A 20,951-nucleotide genomic window follows, 5' to 3' on the forward strand; every position below is an offset into this window, starting at 1 on the left:
AGGAATTTTCTTTCACCTTCCTTAGTTTGTTATGTTGTTGTACCCGTATGATAGGTAAAGCCTGCCAGCTCGCTATACTCAGCTGTGGGGTTCTATGGATGCGCCCCACAGTAGTCCTTCAGGGATACAACCTAATAATACGTAAAAAGCCAACTGCAAATATTTATACTACACAAAAATACTCTACGTTATCTTGAACAAATCTCAGCATAGCATGAGAAGGACTGAGGGCCCTCTCCCACACCTCATCAGCTTACTGGGCCTGCAGTACTTATACTGTTATTGATTCGCATTAGCCCATCGTCTGAGGAAGCCTGGATCCGCACTACGCCTCAGAATTGTGTTTTTGGTCTACGTTTGTGTTGTTGTTGGGGGCACAAGACGCAGACCTGCTAGCAGAAACTGGTGCATCTACTGACGTGAGTGGGATCAAGTCCCGAAGGCCATATGATCAATAAGGCCCCAAGCTCCCCTTAAACTGGCCCTTCAGAAGGGGAGTTTTTCACATCAAGATTGTCTGCCCTTGGAAACGGCACTTCTGCTCGAGTAGTGGTTTGTACGGACGGGACCAGCACTTAAAGCTGGAAGATGACATGTTAAAGGCATTAACAAGTTGTGCATAGGGCTTATCTCCCCCATAAAAACTCGCCAAACTCGCTATTGAGAAGCATCCAACACCGCTGAAGACAAGCTCGGCAGTGACAGATAGCCGTTGCAGAAAGGAGGTGATATTCCCTCAGTTCGCAAACAGCCTAGTTACGGCGCTCCAAGGTTCTGTGGCAGGTACAGTAAGGATACAGGCTGAGCTGACATTCGGTGTATGCAAAATGAGGGCTCCTTTTCTGCATGACGTAACACCGTACACATTTCCGAAGCACATAGTTGGCCTTCAGTACGCAGTCTGCGAGTAAGTACAAATGCATCCTCCAACTTCAGGTGGACACTCCTATGCAGACTGCATTGCAAGCAAGTATGGTCACAATTAAAAGTAATAGGCGAACTTGGTTCAAGCGTAGAAACTAGCTTTAATATACGTAGCAGACGGGATGGGGGGGCAGCAACAGAAAAGCGCGGGTGCAAATGTGACGATCCGTAAGGTCCCTCAGCGCGATCAGTTTTCCTACCGAGTCGGCCCTTCACGCCCGCGCAAACCTGTGTCTCATAGCTACGTCTGCTGGGCACCTGGCTATCGAGCTGCTGCGATGCACTCAAGCACCCCAGAAACACACAGTTTTTGGCATTCAGAATTGCTCCCGTTCCCCAGAAAACGTATTTTCTGACACGTTTCGCATGTAAGGTGCTATCAATTATACGTTTTCGGGGTATATGGAGCACCGGTAAATGCAGAAAAACGTCTTGTATTATTCTACGTCTCTTGCGGAGAAACACACGTTGATGCTTGCTCAGATACTTTGAGAGCGCACGCAAGCTGCACTGCCTGCTAATCTGTCACTTTTCGAAACGAATAGGGATATGGAGTAGCGGCCTTGTAGTGAGCTGTGCGAAGACTCTCATGACTGGACGCTTCACACAACCTTGTATTTATGCCACTGGAAGTTCCCCCAAACAAGCGCGGCAGGTGGAAGCCTGTCATAACAATTCAGCGTTTTCATTATGATTGGCTTCAACCTCGTGCGTTTGTTCTCAAACTTTACACTGACGAAAACTATCATAAACTGCAAACGCACTTGTGCAGTACGAAGCAGCGGTCACAGTCGGCGGCGGCACATCAAATGCTGCCGGTTGCAGGCCGAGAACTTGGCCGCACTAGCATAGCCACGGGCAGTAAATTCACTTAATTTTCACGAACATTTTAGACTTGCTTTGTATTTAATGAACAACTAGTGAAGTAAACATCCCCTGAAAAAGTCCAACGGTAACACCAGTGTACACAGGTGCATGCATGCAACCATGGCTTCCGGCCAGCGTAAGGATCTATGCGGTCACAGGATTGAAACGACGGAGCTGTCTGATCAGCTTAAACCAGATGGTGTGCCTTTTTTGTAAGAGTTAGCGTGTTCACAAAACTCATCGCTGAGTCACAACGGAAGAAACGCCCCCCCAATAGCCTTCCTAGCGGCGGTTTCCAACGCTACTCGTTAGTTGGCAGCTTCACACTCGCTTGTCAGAATTAGTGGGACACAGCGTCTCATTTTGTAATCAATGAGCTTTGTTAACCTTTTTAAAACAAGTTAAGCTCAACCATTCATGGGTAGCTGTTGCAGTGATAGTTCTACAGACCATTTTGCTCGTTTTCTTGAAGGCACCCCCCTATGCCCGTGCATCTCCGAACTCCAGTGGGATCTCCCACGTTTAAAGAACTCCTCTCTTTCTTCTGGAAGAGGGGTTCGAGGGGCAGGGGGAGCGGTACGAAGTGCGATTCCAAGAGGGGGGGGGAAGCCTCGCCCTGGAAGATGCCAGGTGGCACTACGGAGTGCCATATACGACTTGCATAGGTTCTATGGCGCCGACGCTGCCATTCGCTGTTAACTTGTTTAGCTTGTTAGTTATGAGATGTGATTTTTTTGTAGCTAGATTTCTGAGGAACTACACCACTGAGGTCCTGCTCTAGCAGTGAGGACCCTTTCTGCGCTGGTGTGCAGTGAAAATGCTAGAATCGTTGTTGCTGCCGCACCTCAACACGGCCCTTTCTGCAGTGTTTGAGGATCTTGAGCCGCACCAGCTGTATGCGTCTATTTTGGGAGGTAGCTTGGTTCTGCGGAACCTGAAACTCAAGCCGGATGCTTTGGCGGCGCTCTCAATACCCGTAGACGTGACATACGGTCATGTGGAGAAGCTCGAAATCAAAGTATGTCCACATGTTTATTAATGTGCAGTCTTAACCGTCAGAATATTTCAAGGAACGCTTTGCTGGTTCCGTGCGCAGCGTACCGCCTTGACTGCGCTGTTGCCAATCGCGCTGTGAACCTCCTCACGCCTGTGTTTACACTTGTATGTGTGTCCTACGCCTCCTACAGCTCAACTTACTTCGTCTACTCACCGAGCCTATAGTCGTGAAGGCTGAAGGTGTGCTGGTAGTTGGTACCACCCAGCCCCCATCTGCATGGGATGCTGAGAGAGAGGAATTCCTGCGTGATCAACAGCGAAATCTCACTCTCTTAACGGACGAATGCTTGACCTATGCGCGGGAAGAATCGGGTCTTCCCTCTGTGTTGCAAAGAGCAGCGTATGCTGTTATTCAACGAATTCAAATATCAGTGAGCAGGTTAGAGGTAAGGCTGGAGGACACTGAAACAGCATCAGGACAACACTTCGCCTTTGGCTTACGCGCAACACGGTTGTTCAACGTTCGATGTGATTCCAATTGGGATGCGGAAGGCCAGCCTTCCGCGGGTATCCCTACATCGGGCAACGGCAGCGCTGGTCATCCGACGGCCTCACGTAGCACATCTTGTCAAAGTTGGCTTGACTGGATAAAATCTTTTGGGGGTCGGCAGGGAAACAATGAGGCCCCTGACGAGAAGATTCCTGAGGCATTCCACTTGAAGACGGTCATGGAAGATACCTGCGCGTATTTAGACCCCATCAACAATGGCCACGAGCAAGTATCGTGGCTTCCATACCCGGCCTCGTACAGAGGAAAGATACTTGAAGACCTGCAAAAGTACCTTCTCGTGGATTATCAGTCGTCCAATGCAAAAGAATCTACGCCTTGGTCCATCTTTAGAAGGCCCGGTGATGGCGAGGGGCAAGGCATTGCAGGTGTCCTACCACTAAGCACCCTGAGCCAAACTGTGAATGCAAGAAGAATGCGGACCGCTGCCACGTCTGGCGTTCAAGCGTCCACGCCAGATCAAAACCGGCAGCGGGAAGTAGGAATCGTAGACAAGGGAGCGGCAAACTCTATATTTCACCCTCCTGCTGCAGTGGATAAGACTGAAAATACTGGAACAAACATGTCCTATAATGCTGATCAGCAAGAGAAGCGAGCCGAATTCTTGCGTTTCAGCGATTTGTATTGCCCGAAGGTCCTCTGGCAAATTGCAAATCGAACTGCTGCTCACCATATGTACATCCTCAAACCGGGAGAGGTGGAAGTTAGAGTGAGGTGCGTACAGCGACCAACAGCTCCTTCTCCTGGCAGCGAAAGAGCCTTTCCACGCCCTTCTCCGTCGGCTTCGTACTTGAGGTCCGCATGTGATGACGCCAGCGGTGGACCAGTAGTAAAGGGCGAGTCGAGAGAAAATGTGGCGGCAACGGCCGAACTAGAGAAGGAGCCGCTGCCCGCTCTCACCGTCATTATTGTTTCTCGGAATAGCCTTTTGCAGTTTACAACGTTTCAGGTAGCCTGCATTTTTCGTTGGCTACACTATGCTATCTTTTTATACCAAGAGCTCGTATCAGGCGTCTATGCAGAATGCCTGTAAGTCAGAAACATTTCAGCTGCTGCCGTCATTTGCCGGTGTTCCTGGCTATCTTCCCGAACCGACTGATGTGCTTTCATTCTGACACCCTTTTTCAGGGAGCTTACACCAACAGAAGATGAGATGGCGAACTACCGGTCTGCCTGGCGCCGCCATCTCGTGAGCTACGCTTTGACTGCTACGAATACTGGAAAAGCTCTTAGCTGCTCAACGAAGGCAGGGCAATGTAAGCCAGCATTGGCTTCTGCAAGCTCTGTGGAAACCAGAGACTGGGAGACTCAAGGAGCCACTGACGAAAAAGTTATTCAAGAATTCGAGGCAAAGTATTGGCCAACAGTTATTCTCCCCTTGCGGCAGTTGGCGCTTCAAGACTTAAAGCAGAAAGCGTGCCGCGGCCAGTCTCAGCGTGTAGCTAGCTACTCTGCACAACAATACACAGGGGGTGGAGGGATAACAATTTCTCGTAGAACATCCGACGATGGGCAGGCAGTAAGCAGAATATACTGCCGTGATGCGGATGGTCCGGAATGTGTCGTTGCTTCGTCTGGTAATGGGGCACAGACTGGCTCAGTGCAAGGACTGGTAGATGAGATAGCAGAAGAGTTGTCTGAGGCATCTGAAGCAGAGCTACAGATGATTAAATGCATTCAGCAGATGCAGCCTTGTCGGTTTTCCAAAAGTGTCCAGTTCGCCGTGGAGCTCTACGATTTGGAGGTGACACTGGCGGCTGCGTACGAAGCTCCTGCATGCATACGTGTAAATTTTGATGAGCTATATGCCCATAATGCAATGTTTTACGACCTTCGCATGCAACTAGTTGCTGCGTTTGAGGGCGTTCAAATCACTGACAACCTGATGCCCAACTTAAACCATCGTCGCGTGGTAGCCAGCCGATCGCGTACAAGATCCTGCACGGAAGGCCATAAGTTCGCCGACCCTTCGAAAGGGCTTCGCAAAGACAGTTCGGCTGAGCCGTCCATTTCTTCTAGCGGATGTGCGAGTTGTGGGTCTAATCATATTCATGGAACTCCTCCATTGTCGCCACTTCAACCTATCAACACTGCGTGTATCCTAGACTGGAGCACGAACTGCGTACGGCAAGGATGTCCACTACAAATTTCAAAAAAAGAATATGATGGAGGGATGCAGACTAATCAGGAGGCCCGTGCAGGGGGGTGGATGCGCTTTGATAAGTCCTTCGTGCCGCTAGAAGGTATCCCAGATATGCGGTTGTACCTTCAAACACGTGGTTCACTGCTTTGCACAGTATCACCAGCTGCAGTTGCGTATCTTGTGGAAGCTCTGCAAGAACCAGTGCACCTAGTGCAAGGAAGCAGCATCCTCGAAGCGGCTAGCAGAGAAGTTCAAGATGCACTGCACAGAAATGAATTATTTTTAGCCCAGCTACTTGTTGGGGAGGTTGACCATCCAAGGATTGACATGTGCGTTGATGTTCCCGCATCACACAAGTTGCTCCTTCCATTTAGCCATGATATTTCGCAGTGCCGCGGTGTGCTCTTTCATTCGGGGGTGATATCGGTCGACAGCCGCTTAAAAGAGTCCCAGCAACAGCCGTACCCATCCGGTCAGACCAACACTGGCGAAGCATACGACAGATATTCGATCATTATTACTGGGGCCTGCTTGCAGCGGGTCATAAATTGCCAACAGGTTGAGTGTAGCCTATCTGCTTGCCAAAAAGATTCGTGTGCGCTCTTGAACAGCAAAGCAGACGCCCCGAAAAGGTGTTCAGTCGCCTTAACAGAGATAGCCACAAACGAAATCCGCCCTCATAACACATCTTCATCTGTAGGGAGCAAATGCAGCAGGTGGGAGGAACTCCGGACGAACTCCGCCGCTAGGCGGCACAGGGAATGGATGCGTGACAGCACAGACAACCGGCTGGAGATGTCTGGCCAGGCATCCGTTAACGAAGCAGGCGAAGCCAGTGGCAGGTTTGGAAGCTCAGAGTCAATGGATGATGGTCCAAGAAAGTACATATTGTGGCCAGTAGGCTTCATTGCAAATATTGATGTCTGCAACAACCTTCATAGACCTACGGACTTGCCGGCGTTCGCTATAATCTTTCAAGATCAAGATTTCAGGTGCAAAAGAGCACAGCTGCCCACATACGTACTAATCAGTTTGCTATTCCAATTGGAATCAGCATCTCTTCAAGCGGCTGAGAAGGACGCTGATTTGGTTGGTCTGTTGACAGTGCGATGCGTACCTTCCGTTTTTACGCAGTGGCGTTTGTATTACTTTAACAGACAAGGATATAGTGGCTTTCACTGGACTCCTCGGACAGCTGCAAAGCGTACTACAGGTTTTTAGTTCACTGTGGAATGCAACATCGGAAGTTGACGACAGCCCAGAGCTCGAGTCTGTACCCAGCACAAGTTCTGCCACGTCCCCACCAACGGAGAGAAAGGATTCGAGCAGTACTAAATTGCATTTGCTTGAGTCTTTTTCAAAGACCAAAAAGGTATGCCTTGGTTCCCTTGAGTAAACGCCGGGCCAAACAGTCACACTGAAATGCCCCGCAACAGAAAGGATAGGAATTTCACTTCAGATTTCAACGACCCGTACTCACCGACGGACGTCTTGGGGAGCGCTGTAGACTGCTCAAGCCAGAATGCCGCTTCATGGTTGTGTATATTGCCTTACATTTTAGTGTTACATTCTTTGTTCTTCGTTCCATTGCCAAGTTAGCGAAGAACGTTTTGATTTCCCGTGCGACTTACAGTAGAGCCAATCGTGAATACACTAGTGTGATACTTGAATTTGTGTAGTTTCAGGATCGCATGCTTCGCGCAAAGTATGCAGCAGACATTGTCCGACATTATAGCATTCGTGCACGTCGCAAAACCGTACGCGATGGAACGTCCGGGGGCCTGAGCGACTTATCTGGAAGAGTGAGCGGGGATTCCCTGCGCAACACAGAGAAAAGCTCCGCTTTTAGAAGAGTTGCTTTTTATCTTCACCGCAGCCTACACAATTCTGGCGTTCCTGAGCAACCCACCGCGATACCGCGTAAGCGTACAGCGCATATGCTCCTTCTCAGCCGCATGCAGCGTGCTGGTACAAGCCTCCGTGACAAGGAGCCATCTGCGTTCGATGAAAGCAACAGCGCGAACCTTCAGCCAGTTGCGCCCCTTCGCAAACAACTGACGCCAGGGTCATCTACATTCGAGGAAGTCGAAAACAAAAGCGACGACTACCCCGAATTTGACAGCAAATCTAGCGAAACAGCACTTGATATGGATGAAAGCTCAGAATCGTCTCAAGCGACGGAACATGAAAGTAGCCAGCGAGTATCGAACGGGCTAATTGGGTTCGACGTGAGGCTGGGTTTGTCAATTCTAGAGTTTCGACTGTACAAAGAGAAAAGCACTGTTGCCCTGAGAACTACAACTGCAAGCGCAGCTGAAAATGCAGCTAGTTTAACTGGAAGGCGCATATGGAGCCTGGGAAACAATTTACTTTTAAGGTGTAGTGTGGGAAACTCTCGCATGCGGCTAAGCTGTCTCGCTCAGAGCACATACACTGCTTGCATGGCAACTGTAGATGAAGTATGCGTTTCTCTAGGACGGCCTGTAGTGGCTGATACACCTGAGCCTGTGCTTCCGGAAGCTAGGGGAGGAGGTCATGATCAATTGAGCGGAATGAGTGATGCATCCATCGGAAGCAAACACTTCCAACGCACTGGCTTCGCAAGCTCCAGCTCTAGCTCTGAAGGCTGTACAATCGGCGGGGCAGCAAATATGGGCCATGTGCCTATGGATTCAGATCCGTGTGGCGCTTCCCCTGCAAAATTCCCTGTCGAGCAGTATTCCTCCACACCGTTCGTACAATTTATGCCTCCTCAGTGCACTAACTACATCGATATTGAGCAAGTTGCAGCTGACGTTGCAGCTGCCCTCTCCGAAGCGGCAAATTTCCAAGGCCAATCTTCCTCAAGCGTGGCGCTACCTTCTGCAACCGTCACGGCGCTACGAAGAGCGCTTGCTAGCAAACGGTTGAGGCTGACGACCCGCTGGATGTTTCCACCCCCGTATCCAGGGATGAAGGCTTCAGGGGAGTACAAAACGGAAAAAGTTGGAGAGTCATCTGAGATGGAAGAACAGGATTCCAGATGCAATCCAGTGACCAGCGGCAGTGCGTGTGGCGGAAGTAGCAATCCGTACGATACCATCAGCGGCGGAACTGCTGAGAGTGCAGCAAAAAAAGCCGATTTGAGCGCTTTCTCGTCTAGTCTTGATCCGCTACGAAAGGACGCTGCTGAGGAAGAGGTCTTGGTCGAGGACTTGGTGGGAGACCGGTGCTTCTTCATACCTGCATGCATGCACGCAGCGATAGCAACGAGGAAAACCTGGCAAGCACTAGCAACGAAGGTGCCTGCTGTCTCCGTTGAAGCGTCGCTATGCCTTAAAGCGCTTATACATTCTATGGACGTCCGGTGCACCCCTCTCCGGATTACACTTGACTGGGGGATTGTTTCGGAACACATCGGTGGGTCGAGCAGCTAGAGGCGTTGCCGGTGTGCCACCTGTATGCCAAAGCGTCATTTCGTAGGCTCCTTCGTGTGGCGTTATCTCCGATTCAGGTATTGCAGGGGAGGTGGCTTGCGATGCTAGTAACGCTTATGCAGCAGCTGCTCCCAAGTCTGCGGCGCCTGCGGAAGCTGCAACTTCGGCAACTGGGCCTGAATCGCAGGACCCAAGCATCGGTCAAACGGTTCTAGAAAGCGACAAGCCTACTGCAGGGAGCAGAGATAAGAGCGGGGCGCAAAACTGGAACAGTGAAAGTGTGGACGTTGTGCTTGCAATGCAAAATGGAGACGAACTCCCCTGGAGAGTCCGTATTAGCATTCTTGTCACTCACTGCGATGTTGTTGTGCCTACCAGTACGCCTTCTCCGTATCCAAACCTTCCCCTAGCTCCGGTATTCTGCAGTGACGACCAGTTGTTCTGGCTACAGCAGATTCCCAGCTGTTCCACGCGACATCCACCACGTCGAAAAACTCTTCTGGAGGCGCCTGCTGTATCTAGAAAGGTTCAGCCCCGTAGTAGTGTTTCCTCCCAGTATATGCAGTCGAGTTCCAAGGCCATATCCGGTCTGGAGAGCGCCGCTGGCTCCCCCGTTGCCTTGAGGCACAGCGGGCGAAATAGGGAAAGCGAAGCGGACAGAATGCCAAGAGAAGGCACCCAGAACTTACTGGAGGCAATACTAGCCACGGCCCCTCCTGTTTGCGTCTTTTCCTTTTCTGCCACCACTTCCTTTTATTCAGAGTGCCACTCATTCGTCAATGCAAACGACGCAGATTCGCGCACGGGAGAACCTGGAAACTATCAAGATGGAGTGAAGAGTACTCCTAAATTGCATAAAACCATGAGGCTTTTGGGACATGTAAATCAAGTGCGTTCCGAGTTGTTGCAAGGCCCAGGTGGTTCTGAAAAAGCTTTAGCAAATTTTGTTGAGATTTTGCGGAAGGTTTTGGGGCTTCCTGGACGGGACGCCCCAGGTCGCCCAGCGCTCGGAGGTTGCTTGAGGCCCACAGGATTCGGAGCTCCAGACTTGCCCCCATTAACACTTCTCGATGGGCATCGGATTGCGCGTAGCTTGTCTTGCAATGCCAGGAGGGAAAGATCTGCTTCCGCAACAGTGTCGCAACCAACTGCCGATCCCGTACTAGACGTCCCCCTCACATCCTCTGCCAGCCAAACTCGGGGTTTCCGCGCCAGTGTAGACTCAAATCGCAAAGGAAGGACCGGTTATCAAACAGTCCTGACTGTAGAAAGGCACGCCATCATTGATGGTTGTCGTTGCCGAATGAGAGCCTCCTACAGGACAGCTGCAGGGCCCGGCTGGGAGACTAGCGCTTCTCTGACACGAGCGGAGGAGCCTCCGCCGGATAGCATGCCGAATGAGAAGGGCGCAAAGAGGGGTATTGGTGCGGAAACAGCAGGAAGAAGATGCAGCCAGGCAGCGAACGTTTGTCAACGAGGAGAGAAGTACTCCGAGAACGAGGGGGAAGCAGTAATCGAGTTAGAGCCTTTGCTGGTAGGTATTTGCTGGTCTTTCTGGCTACGCGCATTTTGAAAACACCGACATTGCCCGTTAGTGCCTGTACTAGAGTTGACTGTTTGGACGTTTACGCTGGCTTATCTACTGTGAGAGAATGGACAGAACGGTATTCTGCGTGAACAGTGGCAGTCCGCATGCGGCATCAACTCGCAGGTACACTTGGAGCCGTCGGTAGTTGTCGCTGGAATGTCACTACTTCAGCTGCTTCAAAAGCTTTTCTTGACAAGTCCTACTGCAGCCTCAGCATTGCCGGCTGAAACAGCAGAAATGCACTCTGGAAAGAAAGAAGCTGATGGATCGGTCAAAGTATCCGAAATAAATGATACATCGACGACGACAGATCTCAAACGTCCGCGCACCTGCTTCGCTAATGCGGAGCCATCTGCCGATGTGGGAGTACTAGATAACTCTCGCCAACGGACACTGTTGGCAGCTCCTTGCCTCAGTAGTCAAAAACATGATGCAGTGCTTGCAAATGCCAGCTTTCTTGCTATGACATCTCCGGATGGAATTGGAAGAGTGCAATCATCTTTTGAGAGCCCAGAGTCTTCATTTTCTTCCGCAGTGGCCGAAGGTTTTGTGCCCTTCGCGGGCACACCTAGAGGGTTAGCAGTCGATGAAGGCCTCTATCAATGCACTATAGGCAGCTCAGCGGCCTCACGAAGCAAAGAAAGCGGCGTTGAATGCCATTCAGAGTCTACTAGGAACCGTACAACTGCTGCTCTTGAAGATACTGCCAAAACGAATGAAGACGCAGAAAACGCCTTGTCTTGGTTTTGGAGGATATTGAACTCCCTCGACGCCGTTCTCATTTTGAGAATACGGATGGAGTGCATCCAGTTTGAAAGCCCGTCCCTGCATTTCACCGTCGAAGATCTAGAAGTTAGCTGCGGTCTTGAGTAAGAGCTTTGGCTGTCGTTTCCCCCTGAATATATGACTTGCGTTTAGTAGATACGTGCAGAACCAAGCACTGGGTATTTTCCGTTTTTCTGCAGTTGCCTGCAATGATAGTTTGCGTTTGTGGTTTGCACATTGGCTCTGTTGCCAGGCTTAGTACGACTATGCTCTGTTTTGTGTACGGCAATCTCAGTTTCTGCAGGCTCTCCCCTTTCCTTGATGTTTGCTATCTCAAAGCAGACCCACGAAGTTACTCCTATATGAAAAGCACGAAACGACAGCGACAAAGGTCAGTGGCTGGTCGGTTTTCTCTGAGGCGCCCTCTACCTGACTCAGCCTCTCTCCGTAAGTCACAGGTGTTGGGCGGACGGCAGCAACTCCGACAAATTGTTCCCCCAGAGCCAAAGGAGCTGCCAAGGACTCAAAGGGGCACAGCCAAGAAAGATGATAAGGAACAGAAGGAATTCTTGTTTGGCATTAAAATGATGCTATCTGCGGAAGCTTTACATAAGGAAAGAATAGCCCTAGAGTCCATCCTGGAACCGTGGTACTGCTCCGTGGATCTTCGATATGTACGTCCATTCCTATCAATGTTGAGGCATGCACCACGTTTTCCCCGACTCATACGGTATTTTACAAAAGACATTGGTGGATTGCGCTTGCTTGCTGATGCTACGTAGACCCCAGGAGATCTTCTGCTGAAGACGCTACTACCACGTTCTCCCTTGGAGAAAACTGCACGCCAGTTGACCGAGCGGCCTACAGTGATGAAGAGAGCAAAGTCTGTATGGGCATCCGGAGCGCATGTGAAGGATCTCAAGCAAAGAGACGGACGACAACGTTCCATCCTCTTTAATACCAAGTCGGAGAGGAAGTCGAAATATTTCCCGAACAACTGGAGCTACCGTGGCTCGGAGGGGGACTTCGCAGCTGCAGAAGCAAGAAGAGGCATTGACACACATGGTAATTGTTACCCTTGGACAAAGGACTCCAGAAACCGCAGTAGAAAGCTTCAGCAGCTTGCAAGAATTTGGGGCAAGTACGGAACGGAGCTCTGCGCAGAAGTATACTGCTCCTGGATTAACCTGACAGCAGCGCCTTTCCTCATGGATGCAGTACTAGACACTGCCAACCTCATCGAGGCAGCTCAACGAGCACTGCAAGAGCAACTCAACAAGTGCGGGCCTATCCCATGCCAGCTTGCAACAGCACCAAGTATCTTTACGTGCACTTTCCCCACCTGGTAAAGCATCGAAGCTTCGCACAACGCTACGGTTGATGTCTTCTGCCCTGCGCAGGCAGCAACATCTGCGCGTTGCTCTCCGCAGCGGCTCTCCACCAAGTAAGTTGTCAAACCATACGACGAACGCTATCGTCCACCCTAAACCGATTCAAATTCTCCTGAACGCCAGTTCTTGAAAGCGTATCCACAGAGCGCTTGTCGTCCTACTTTAGCTGGCGTTATTTGTGCTTTTCCACCGTAGAACAATATATTTTCGCGGTAATCCTTGGAAGGTTCTAAATCCCCAACTGTAATGTGGCATTGGCGTGCAGGCTTTTTTCAGCAATCTAAAAGCACGATGAAAAGCATCGACTTTTCAAGGAAGAACATTCGAACGGCTGATCCTCAGGGAAGCTCGGATACGCACGCTCTTCCCGAAGGCAACAGCAGAATTGAGAGCGCCGCTCCCGACGTCTCCCCAGAGCGCAGGAAGGAGGGTCTTGATCCCAGCAAGACACTCGGCGGTGCAGAGTCGGCGTCTGCATCTGCCGCCGAAGGCCAATCGTACTTAGAGCATAGCGGCCTGGCAACCGGCCCCCTCCATTCGGTACATCCACCTTCTGTTTCTCGTGTTCACGGGTCGCTTGGATCTCCCGCAAAAGGTTTGCAAGGTCCTTCTCAAAACAATGTGGCCGTGGAAGAGCAGCCTCTGCCCTTGTTGTAGGCATCCGCACATTCACCGCCAGCCAGCTGCTCTCCTCTACATCTGTTGTAAGCAAAATTTGCCACTCAGCTGGCTAACGTGTTTGTTTCTACGGGAAATTAACTGAGCTACTAATAGAGATGGAGTTGAACCCGTCGTGCTGTTTCTTGCCACGCAGAGTAAACATGACAGGCCTGCTTTTACTTGTCCACGTCCCGAATCCAGAACGACGTGCTTCAGATGCACAAGGAGAGGAAAGCAACTCCCTGATTCTCGATCACCACCTTGTGACAGATGATTTCGGCATCACACGCCGGAAAGCTTTTGCAACGATTGCATTTGCAGCAAGCAACCCCTCCTCAACCACTTCAGAAGAAGCTGAAGACGATGAGCACGACGGCAGCAATTCCTTGGATGGAAGTGCATACAATGCAGCCACCAACGCCAACCCGCTCACCCCTTTACCTGAAACACAGGCAGACACAGACAATGCGACTGGAGGCTGGAGACATTTATGCCATGGAGAAAGCTTTCACGTGCCTTTAGACGACCACGTAAGGTTCATTCCTTACACCTGCTTACTGTCACTGCATGACGCGTTGCTGTCTTACCACTTCTCAGCCGGTTAAAAACTAAAGCTTGTCGTGTGTGTTGGCGCTTGCTTTTTCTGTCAACTGGGAACACAGGGCCAAACAAGGAAGGTTGTCGTACGCTTGCAAATTGCGGGGTCGGAGTTTGAGATAGACGACTTGTGCCTCGATGGAAGCCAAGTTTCCGTGCGAGAGCTCCCAATCAAGCTGCCAGCACATCTGAACAATCCACCGATGCGGGATGCGAGAAAAAGGCAGCGGCACGAGTTACTCCATGCCTCAGCACGCATCCTTGTCAGGACAGTGTTTGTACCCAGTAGCCGAACGTTTAATACCTACCTGTCTTCCATGGTCTCCATCCGAAATAACTTATCTACCCCAGTGATGGTACGTTCGTATATCGCTTCCTCTCCGCTTTGTTATATTTAAACTCCTTGCTATAATTTACAGGGGCAGATTAAGTTCCAAGCTCTGTGTTGTGCCCAAAGACGTGCTCTATACATAGAAGTTTGTGAACTGCTATTTAGGTATTCCCTCATCCTGCCGTTGCTGTACTGGATACGCCAGTCGAAGATTCTTCAACTGCGTCGTCAAGTTCCTCTGTTGACGATCGGCAGAGCGTCGAGGCACCAAAGGGCCCTTCCCCATCTTCAAGAAAATCTTTGAGCCCAAATCGAAATACAGATACAATAAATGTCCCCTCTGCCCCCGTAAGCGTGGAGTCTCTCGCACCAGAGCCATTGGTGCAGAAAGAAGTCCTAGACACCGCAAGCCATGAACATTCAGATGCTAACAGCGAACATTCCGCCAGGCGGGCGCCGTCATCTGATGGAAGGTCTGCAACCGAAACCACAAATGTCTCTCCTTGCTGTCCCTTGAATATTCAAGAACGTGGGGGAGTCGTGCATGTTCCTTTGTCTTGGATCCTCCCCAGAGCAGTTGTCGCTCACACACTGGGGTACTTGGGCCTGGACAGAACACGTGAGGGTTCCTTTGTAGAACCCCGAGACTCCCCAGCAAAGCCAGACCCACTTTCCGCCACTCCAAGACCTGAGGGTACGCCGGCTGTACATCCTGCAGATGCCAAACCGCAGACATCTAATTCTTTATTTTTCTGGAGGCACAAAAACCTGACAGACCAAACGAACCGTGGAGCTGCTGTTATGACGGTGCCCCTAACAAGCATTAAGATACACGGGAAGGCTACTGCGACCCGTGGCCCACGGGTGGCCTCATCGGAAGAAGTAGAAGCTTTCCCCAATTTTTATAATAGTATCATGGAAAAGTGGAAAGATGACATGGCCGTTGAACCTTTGTATATTATTCCCTCATCGTGCGTCACTGCGATGCTTGGAACCGAAGAAAATACCCCGGATAATAAGGGGAGCAACGGCCGTGACGGCAATACAGAGACTCCAGCACAACGGCTCATGCCTCCCCAGAAAAGTAACTATCGCCGGCTGACAACGGATAACCGGCGCCGCCTCATAGCACTCCTTTCAAATAGGCAATCCACTCCTGCATATTTTGAAGCTCAGGGAATGGAAGCCAAGGTAAACGATAAAATTTCGCTGCATCGTAGTGGCAGTTCCTCATTCCCAGTAGTCTGCTTTGCAATATTTATCTGCTTACGGGTAGAACCCAGGACGGCACACCCTGTTGAAGGCCAGCAGACACCGCGCTAGCGTTCGGCAATTCATATCTCTCGGTTAACTGGCCATCAATGCTGCTGACTCTTTTAAATTGCATAAAGACGTTCCACAAAATTTTGGCTTAAGTAACTTGTAGTTGAACACAACCCCTTAATAAGTTATCCTCTTCGGAGCTGTTGGCCGCAGTCCGCCCCCTTGTGTGCTGATTTTGCAAACTTTCAGGGCTACTATGACTTATATTCACTCGTTCGCTCGATTGGAGCAAAACCTCTGCTGGAGCACTCTACCCTTCAGCAGATCGCATTGGAAACCAGTCACAGCATCATCTCCTTTGACTGCCGGCCTCAGGTTTTGGAATTTTTTTACAGACAGTCGCCATCAAACAAGGTCAACACAGATGCGGCCGGCGATCCTATCAGCAGCACATTAGACCAATCAACTCACATTAACATCGACAATAACGAAGGGAGCCGTGTAGTTTCTAATGCAATTGCCGTCACAGTTTATGGACAGTCGCGCGACTTAGTATCTGAATCGGATCCGTTGTTCTTTGAAGTTGGGCTCAACGCACCCATAAGTGTAAGTTCTCAACCTTTACATTATGTCGCAAACATATGCGTATTTGGTAATTACGCTCTATCCTGAGTGTGAATTTGGTAGTTTGCATGTGTGCGGTGGTGAGCAGCTTGGAAACCGGCTCTTCGAACCTCTTCGGGTGTCAGTTATCCCCAGTAGCTCGGCAACTGCACAACGCCATCCTGCTGCACCCACAGCTCCGGACAACCAAGAACGGCTTTTGCCTTATGGACGCATAGCAGCTGGGGGTGACATTGATGTCCAAAGGGCTGCTAACGGATTTGTTTTCGAGTTGGAGACAACCGCCTGCGGGTCGGAGTACCGCCACATATATGAATCCAAGCCCTTGTTGATAGACTGTCATGCGCCTGCACCCGCAAGTGCGCTGGACCTTACAGTATGCTTCGTACGGTCTCGTATTCTTGATAGTTCTGGAAATAGAATACAGCAACGCTCAGCACTGTATCGCCACCTTTCCAGACATCAGCCATCGGAGTTTTCTGTCCAAGCTGAAGTCCTGGGATGGGTGCAGCAAAGTGCTGGTTCTTCAAACGTCGGGGGAAGTGATAATAGTTCGTCTTCTTGCGACTATGCGGGCCTAACGAATATCAAGAGGCACATGTGGTGCACCTGCGTCAGAATGATTCGAATCTTTGCACCCTTCTGGCTGGTCAATAGACAGCCTGAGGCACTGGCTGTGTCTTACTGTCGCCGCCCAATTCAGTATATGGCTTCCTTTGACTGGAGGCTCTTGGGGGTGCCTTCACAAGGCAAAGCATATCTTGCTCTAGGAATTGCTCCTGATGATGAGGCAGCGCACCTTCGTTTGCAAACGGACGCCATTGGTCCAGCTCTGGCTGAAGATATAAAGGCTGCCCGTTCAAGGAGGACGGCAACTGCAAAGCTGAGTCCAGCATTTAGAATTGACATTGTTGGCCGTCCTTCGACAGTTTCTGTGCGAATGAATACATCAGGGAATGCTGAATCCAAGGGAACAACGGCCACAAAATCGCGTCACTTTGGAGTCACTGTGGCCTTGGCTCCTCCGCCTTTCTCCCGCTCTAGAATAATAAGCATCCACAGCCGCTTCATACTAAGGAATTGTCTTTCATGTGACATATGGGTGAAGGAAACCAATGGCGATGCTCCCCCGCTTCGTCTCGTGCCAGGCTGTCAATGCGCTTTCCATCCTCAGGCTTTAGGACCCCGTGGCGAAGCCCTCATATGCATCACCAAAACAGACCCTGCAATCATTGAGACACTTACGAAAACAGATGCAACTGCAACTACCCAGTTGTCGAATTCACATGGTGATGGAGTTGTAAAGGCCCACTCCATAGAAAAGGTTGTGTGGTCATCTCAGTTGTCGGTATCCCGCAGCGCCTCCATTCAAGTTCGCCTGAAGACCCCAGTAGAACCTTTACTGTGCTCTGCGGGAGGCATTGACCAGCGCTCAGGCCGAGGTGTCCTTGGGAAAGGTGGAAGGGCACTATCGTGGGAACACCACAACATTCATATTGCTATCCGGTCTCTTGAGAACGCTGCATTTGCGGTGGTATTCAGTGAGCCTTTGGCATCAGAGTATCTTTTGGTAAATAATACTAACCACATAATTGCCTTTGCTCAGAGTGGCATTCGAAGCAAACATGTCTGGGAGATCCTCGATAGAGGTAGCCAAGTCGATTACGCCTGGACGGATCCTCAGCGTGAAAAAAAGTGTTTGCGGTTTTCTTTCTGGGACCAGAACCAGAAGGTGGTGAAGACATGTGACATAGCCAGAGTTCGACTCCACCGACCCCTAACATTGCCAAATTCAAAAGAAAAGGTTTATTTCGTTACGGACGTTCGCGGCAGCAGGAGGCGAGTAACCATCACACTTGATGCGCCTTCTGCCGCATTGAAGGATGCTCTTGGAGCACGCAGAGTTTGGAAAAACCTACAGCACGACCTCTTCAAGATTCGTAGAAAAAGAGCGCAACACAAACAGAAAAGAGAGATCAAAGCATTGACCCTAACTCGTCCCCATTCACAGATTGATGTGTGGCGGCCAATCCGTGCTGGTAGAAAGCTGACTGTTCCCACTTACAAGCGACAGCTTTCGGCGACGCCTCGAGAGCGAGAGACAGGGGCAGATCAAAATGCATTGAGCGTCCCTCTCAGCCAAACAACTGTTCCCAAAGATCCATTGCGTCAGCGTAAAACGCTTAGGTTTCAGAAAAGGGAAACACTAAGTTTAGCGCGCAGGCTGAGGAGCGGCACCGTTGCTGGCAGTGCGGAGAGCTCCTCCGGGTCTTCGGTGTTTGCTGAAGATACAGGAGCTAATGAAGGGGGACAAGCAGCGAGTGGATCTGGTGAGTCACAGGAGATGGAAGCCAAGGACCTGCGGCGACACCGGATGACAACCCTTCTGAATCGCCGCAGTATAATAAACGTCCCCAGCTCACGAAATATCCGCAATAGTTTCAAGCGGACGGGGAAGGGGGGGAGCTACGAGCTCTCCCAACGAACGCCGGTATCGTCGACATCAAGCGAGATGAACCAAGTTGACGAGCCGAGCAAAGACGCTTCGTTTCTTGAAATGGGTTTTTATGGGGGAATCATACTTCAAGGATTTGGCATATCTTTGGTGGATCCTACTCCACATGAACTGGCATTTTTCTGCGTTTCGGGAATTCGTTTTGAGGTGGGAAGACTCCACAAAGCAAGTGTACACGACATTCGTTTCTGTATAAAATCCCTTCAGATAGACAATGGTGTTCAGGGCGCTCAACACCGAACGATCCTTAGACATGCAACACTCGAAGAACGAGTCGAGCTTCACGGAGAAAGCAAATTAGTCCTTCCAGGAGATGGATCAATGACAAGCGGAGCTTCTGAAGGCCTTTTATCTTCCGTTGCTAAGCCTCTGACAGCATGGGAATCATTGGAAGAAAGCCAAGGGGAAAAGCGAAGCCTTTTTTTCCGCCTTCAGCTGGGTGGTCAATGGAGGGATGAGGCGACGTTGCTAGACTATGTTGATGTCGAGCTTGCACCCATAGCACTGCACGTTGAGGCAGATACTACTTCTGTACTCCTTCGTTTCCTTATGCAGCTCGTACAAAACAGGACATTTTTCCTCATGTCACTGCAAGAGCGCAACATACAGCTGGTGCAAGATGCAGCTGGCAATAAAGTCAACACTTCCGGGTACCAGCAGCTGCGAGCGTTTCCGCAAACAACGGTTCCTGTGGCAGCTAGCTTAAAGCCTCTGTACATCCATGAACTTGCGATAAGACCTATGCTGATCATCTTTTCCACTCGATCCCAACGCCTGCAGAGGGGCCATGACACTTCAGGGCACGGAAACTTGGTGGCTATACGCCAGTTTGAAGTTCTTGGAGATCGAATGACTGACATAACGAATTTTCCGATGAAGTCCCGGCTCCTGGTTCAGCAGTGTGTTTTCACAAATGCTGAACAACTAGTAACTGATTTAGGATCTTCTTATATTCAACAGTGCATCTGGCAGCTTCACAAACTGGTGGCGTCCATAGATGTCATAGGAAATCCTCTTCGTCTCATCACTGGAGTATCTTCCAGCTTGCGACTCGCCACTGCCCATCCCTCTGACGGTATGTCAACTAGTTCTTAGGAAGCACCAATGATGCCCGGCAGCACAGTATCCCACTCATGTAGAATTTCTGAGGACAGCGTAGCCAGCTTTTCCATAATTCAGATCCACTGGGATAGAGTGTAGCGCCTAGCACAAATTATTTCATTAGACGTAAAACGATAATTCCCCCTACGCCATATTACACAATAAATTCCTAGTGTTCTTCTGGTGCTACCATTTCTGCTGTTGAACTGACGCTTGGTAAGCAAGTGTGCCGTGTCCTCAGAAGCTTCCCATGCTGAACCAAAGACCTGGAGGGCGATCCACTGTGTGTCAACATTGGTGCTGAATTTCGCCAGTGAATTTTTCACCTCCATAAGCAACATAGCTGGAGGCCTTGTTAAGTTGTTGAAATTATTGGGACTCACAGATGTACAAGGTATTTTATCCTTTTGGCCTGAGTCTATCCGGGTGCCCCGAGCTCGAATTGAACGACCAGAAACATTCCTTGAAGGTATTTCTGCTGGATTCATCGGATTCGTTCAGCTGATTGGAGGATCTGTACTTGGTTTGAGGCATATTTACGATCAAACTGCATTAGAAGCGGGGATTTGGAGCTTTTGCACCGACATTGCACAGAGAATAGCATTCGTTCTAGCTTCTCCGGCTGTCGCCGTACTTGTCCTCATCGCAGCTGTTGCTGCAGGAATCAGCAGCGCTCTCCGACATAAATCTGTAATAGAAAAAACCAGACCACGCCGTGTATTTCCACCAGAAATGACTGTGTCGCAATATAGGCTTCATACAGCACGCGCTATGACGTTATTGGAGGCAAGCACGAAGAAGAGCCTTGTGCCAGGAATGTTGCAGTCTGGTATTATATCTCTGCCACTGCCGCAAGCTCGTTCGCCCCGCTCCCGCAGGCAGCATCACGGTGAAGAGAACAAGAGAAATCAAATCAGAGACTATTTGCTTGTAACTTCTGACTTTGTGGTCTGCTTACGTGACGGAAAGGCTCAGTGGGTCTGCCGCAAGGAGGATATTCAAGAATGCGCTGTGAACATGCCAGCATATGTATTTGGCGCTCTACTTGCTCAACAAGATATGTTCGTGCGAAATAGAGAGAGACCTGATGCTACATATGCTGATGAAGAAGCGCCGAATCGGCCTGAACAACGCGAAACAGCCCCTTATGATCAAGGTAGCTTATGTGTTGTGCATGTGAAAGTTGCAAACCAGCTAAGGCT

At 50.2% G+C, this 20,951-nt stretch overlaps 1 protein-coding gene across 1 annotated transcript; it reads left to right on the forward strand.

The window, feature by feature from the left end:
• Positions 1 to 2,608: 2,608 nt before the first annotated feature.
• Positions 2,609 to 19,743, forward strand: EMH_0016020 (Vacuolar protein sorting-associated protein vps13, related; the record flags this gene model as incomplete). Its single annotated transcript, XM_038022344.1, has 15 exons — positions 2,609 to 2,809; positions 2,979 to 4,384; positions 4,484 to 6,490; positions 7,450 to 8,897; positions 8,992 to 10,448; positions 10,626 to 11,354; positions 11,726 to 11,941; positions 12,050 to 12,546; positions 12,668 to 12,711; positions 12,924 to 13,311; positions 13,473 to 13,848; positions 13,981 to 14,178; positions 14,412 to 15,437; positions 15,759 to 16,115; positions 16,222 to 19,743. The coding sequence occupies 15 exons, from the start codon at positions 2,609 to 2,611 to the stop codon at positions 19,741 to 19,743; spliced, it is 13,872 nt and encodes a 4,623-aa protein (XP_037878198.1).
• Between the last annotated feature and the right edge of the window lie 1,208 nt (positions 19,744 to 20,951).

Source organism: Eimeria mitis, genomic scaffold, assembly GCF_000499745.2.
Source record: "Eimeria mitis Houghton genomic scaffold, Emh_scaff17, whole genome shotgun sequence".
NCBI lineage: Eukaryota > Apicomplexa > Conoidasida > Eucoccidiorida > Eimeriidae > Eimeria > Eimeria mitis.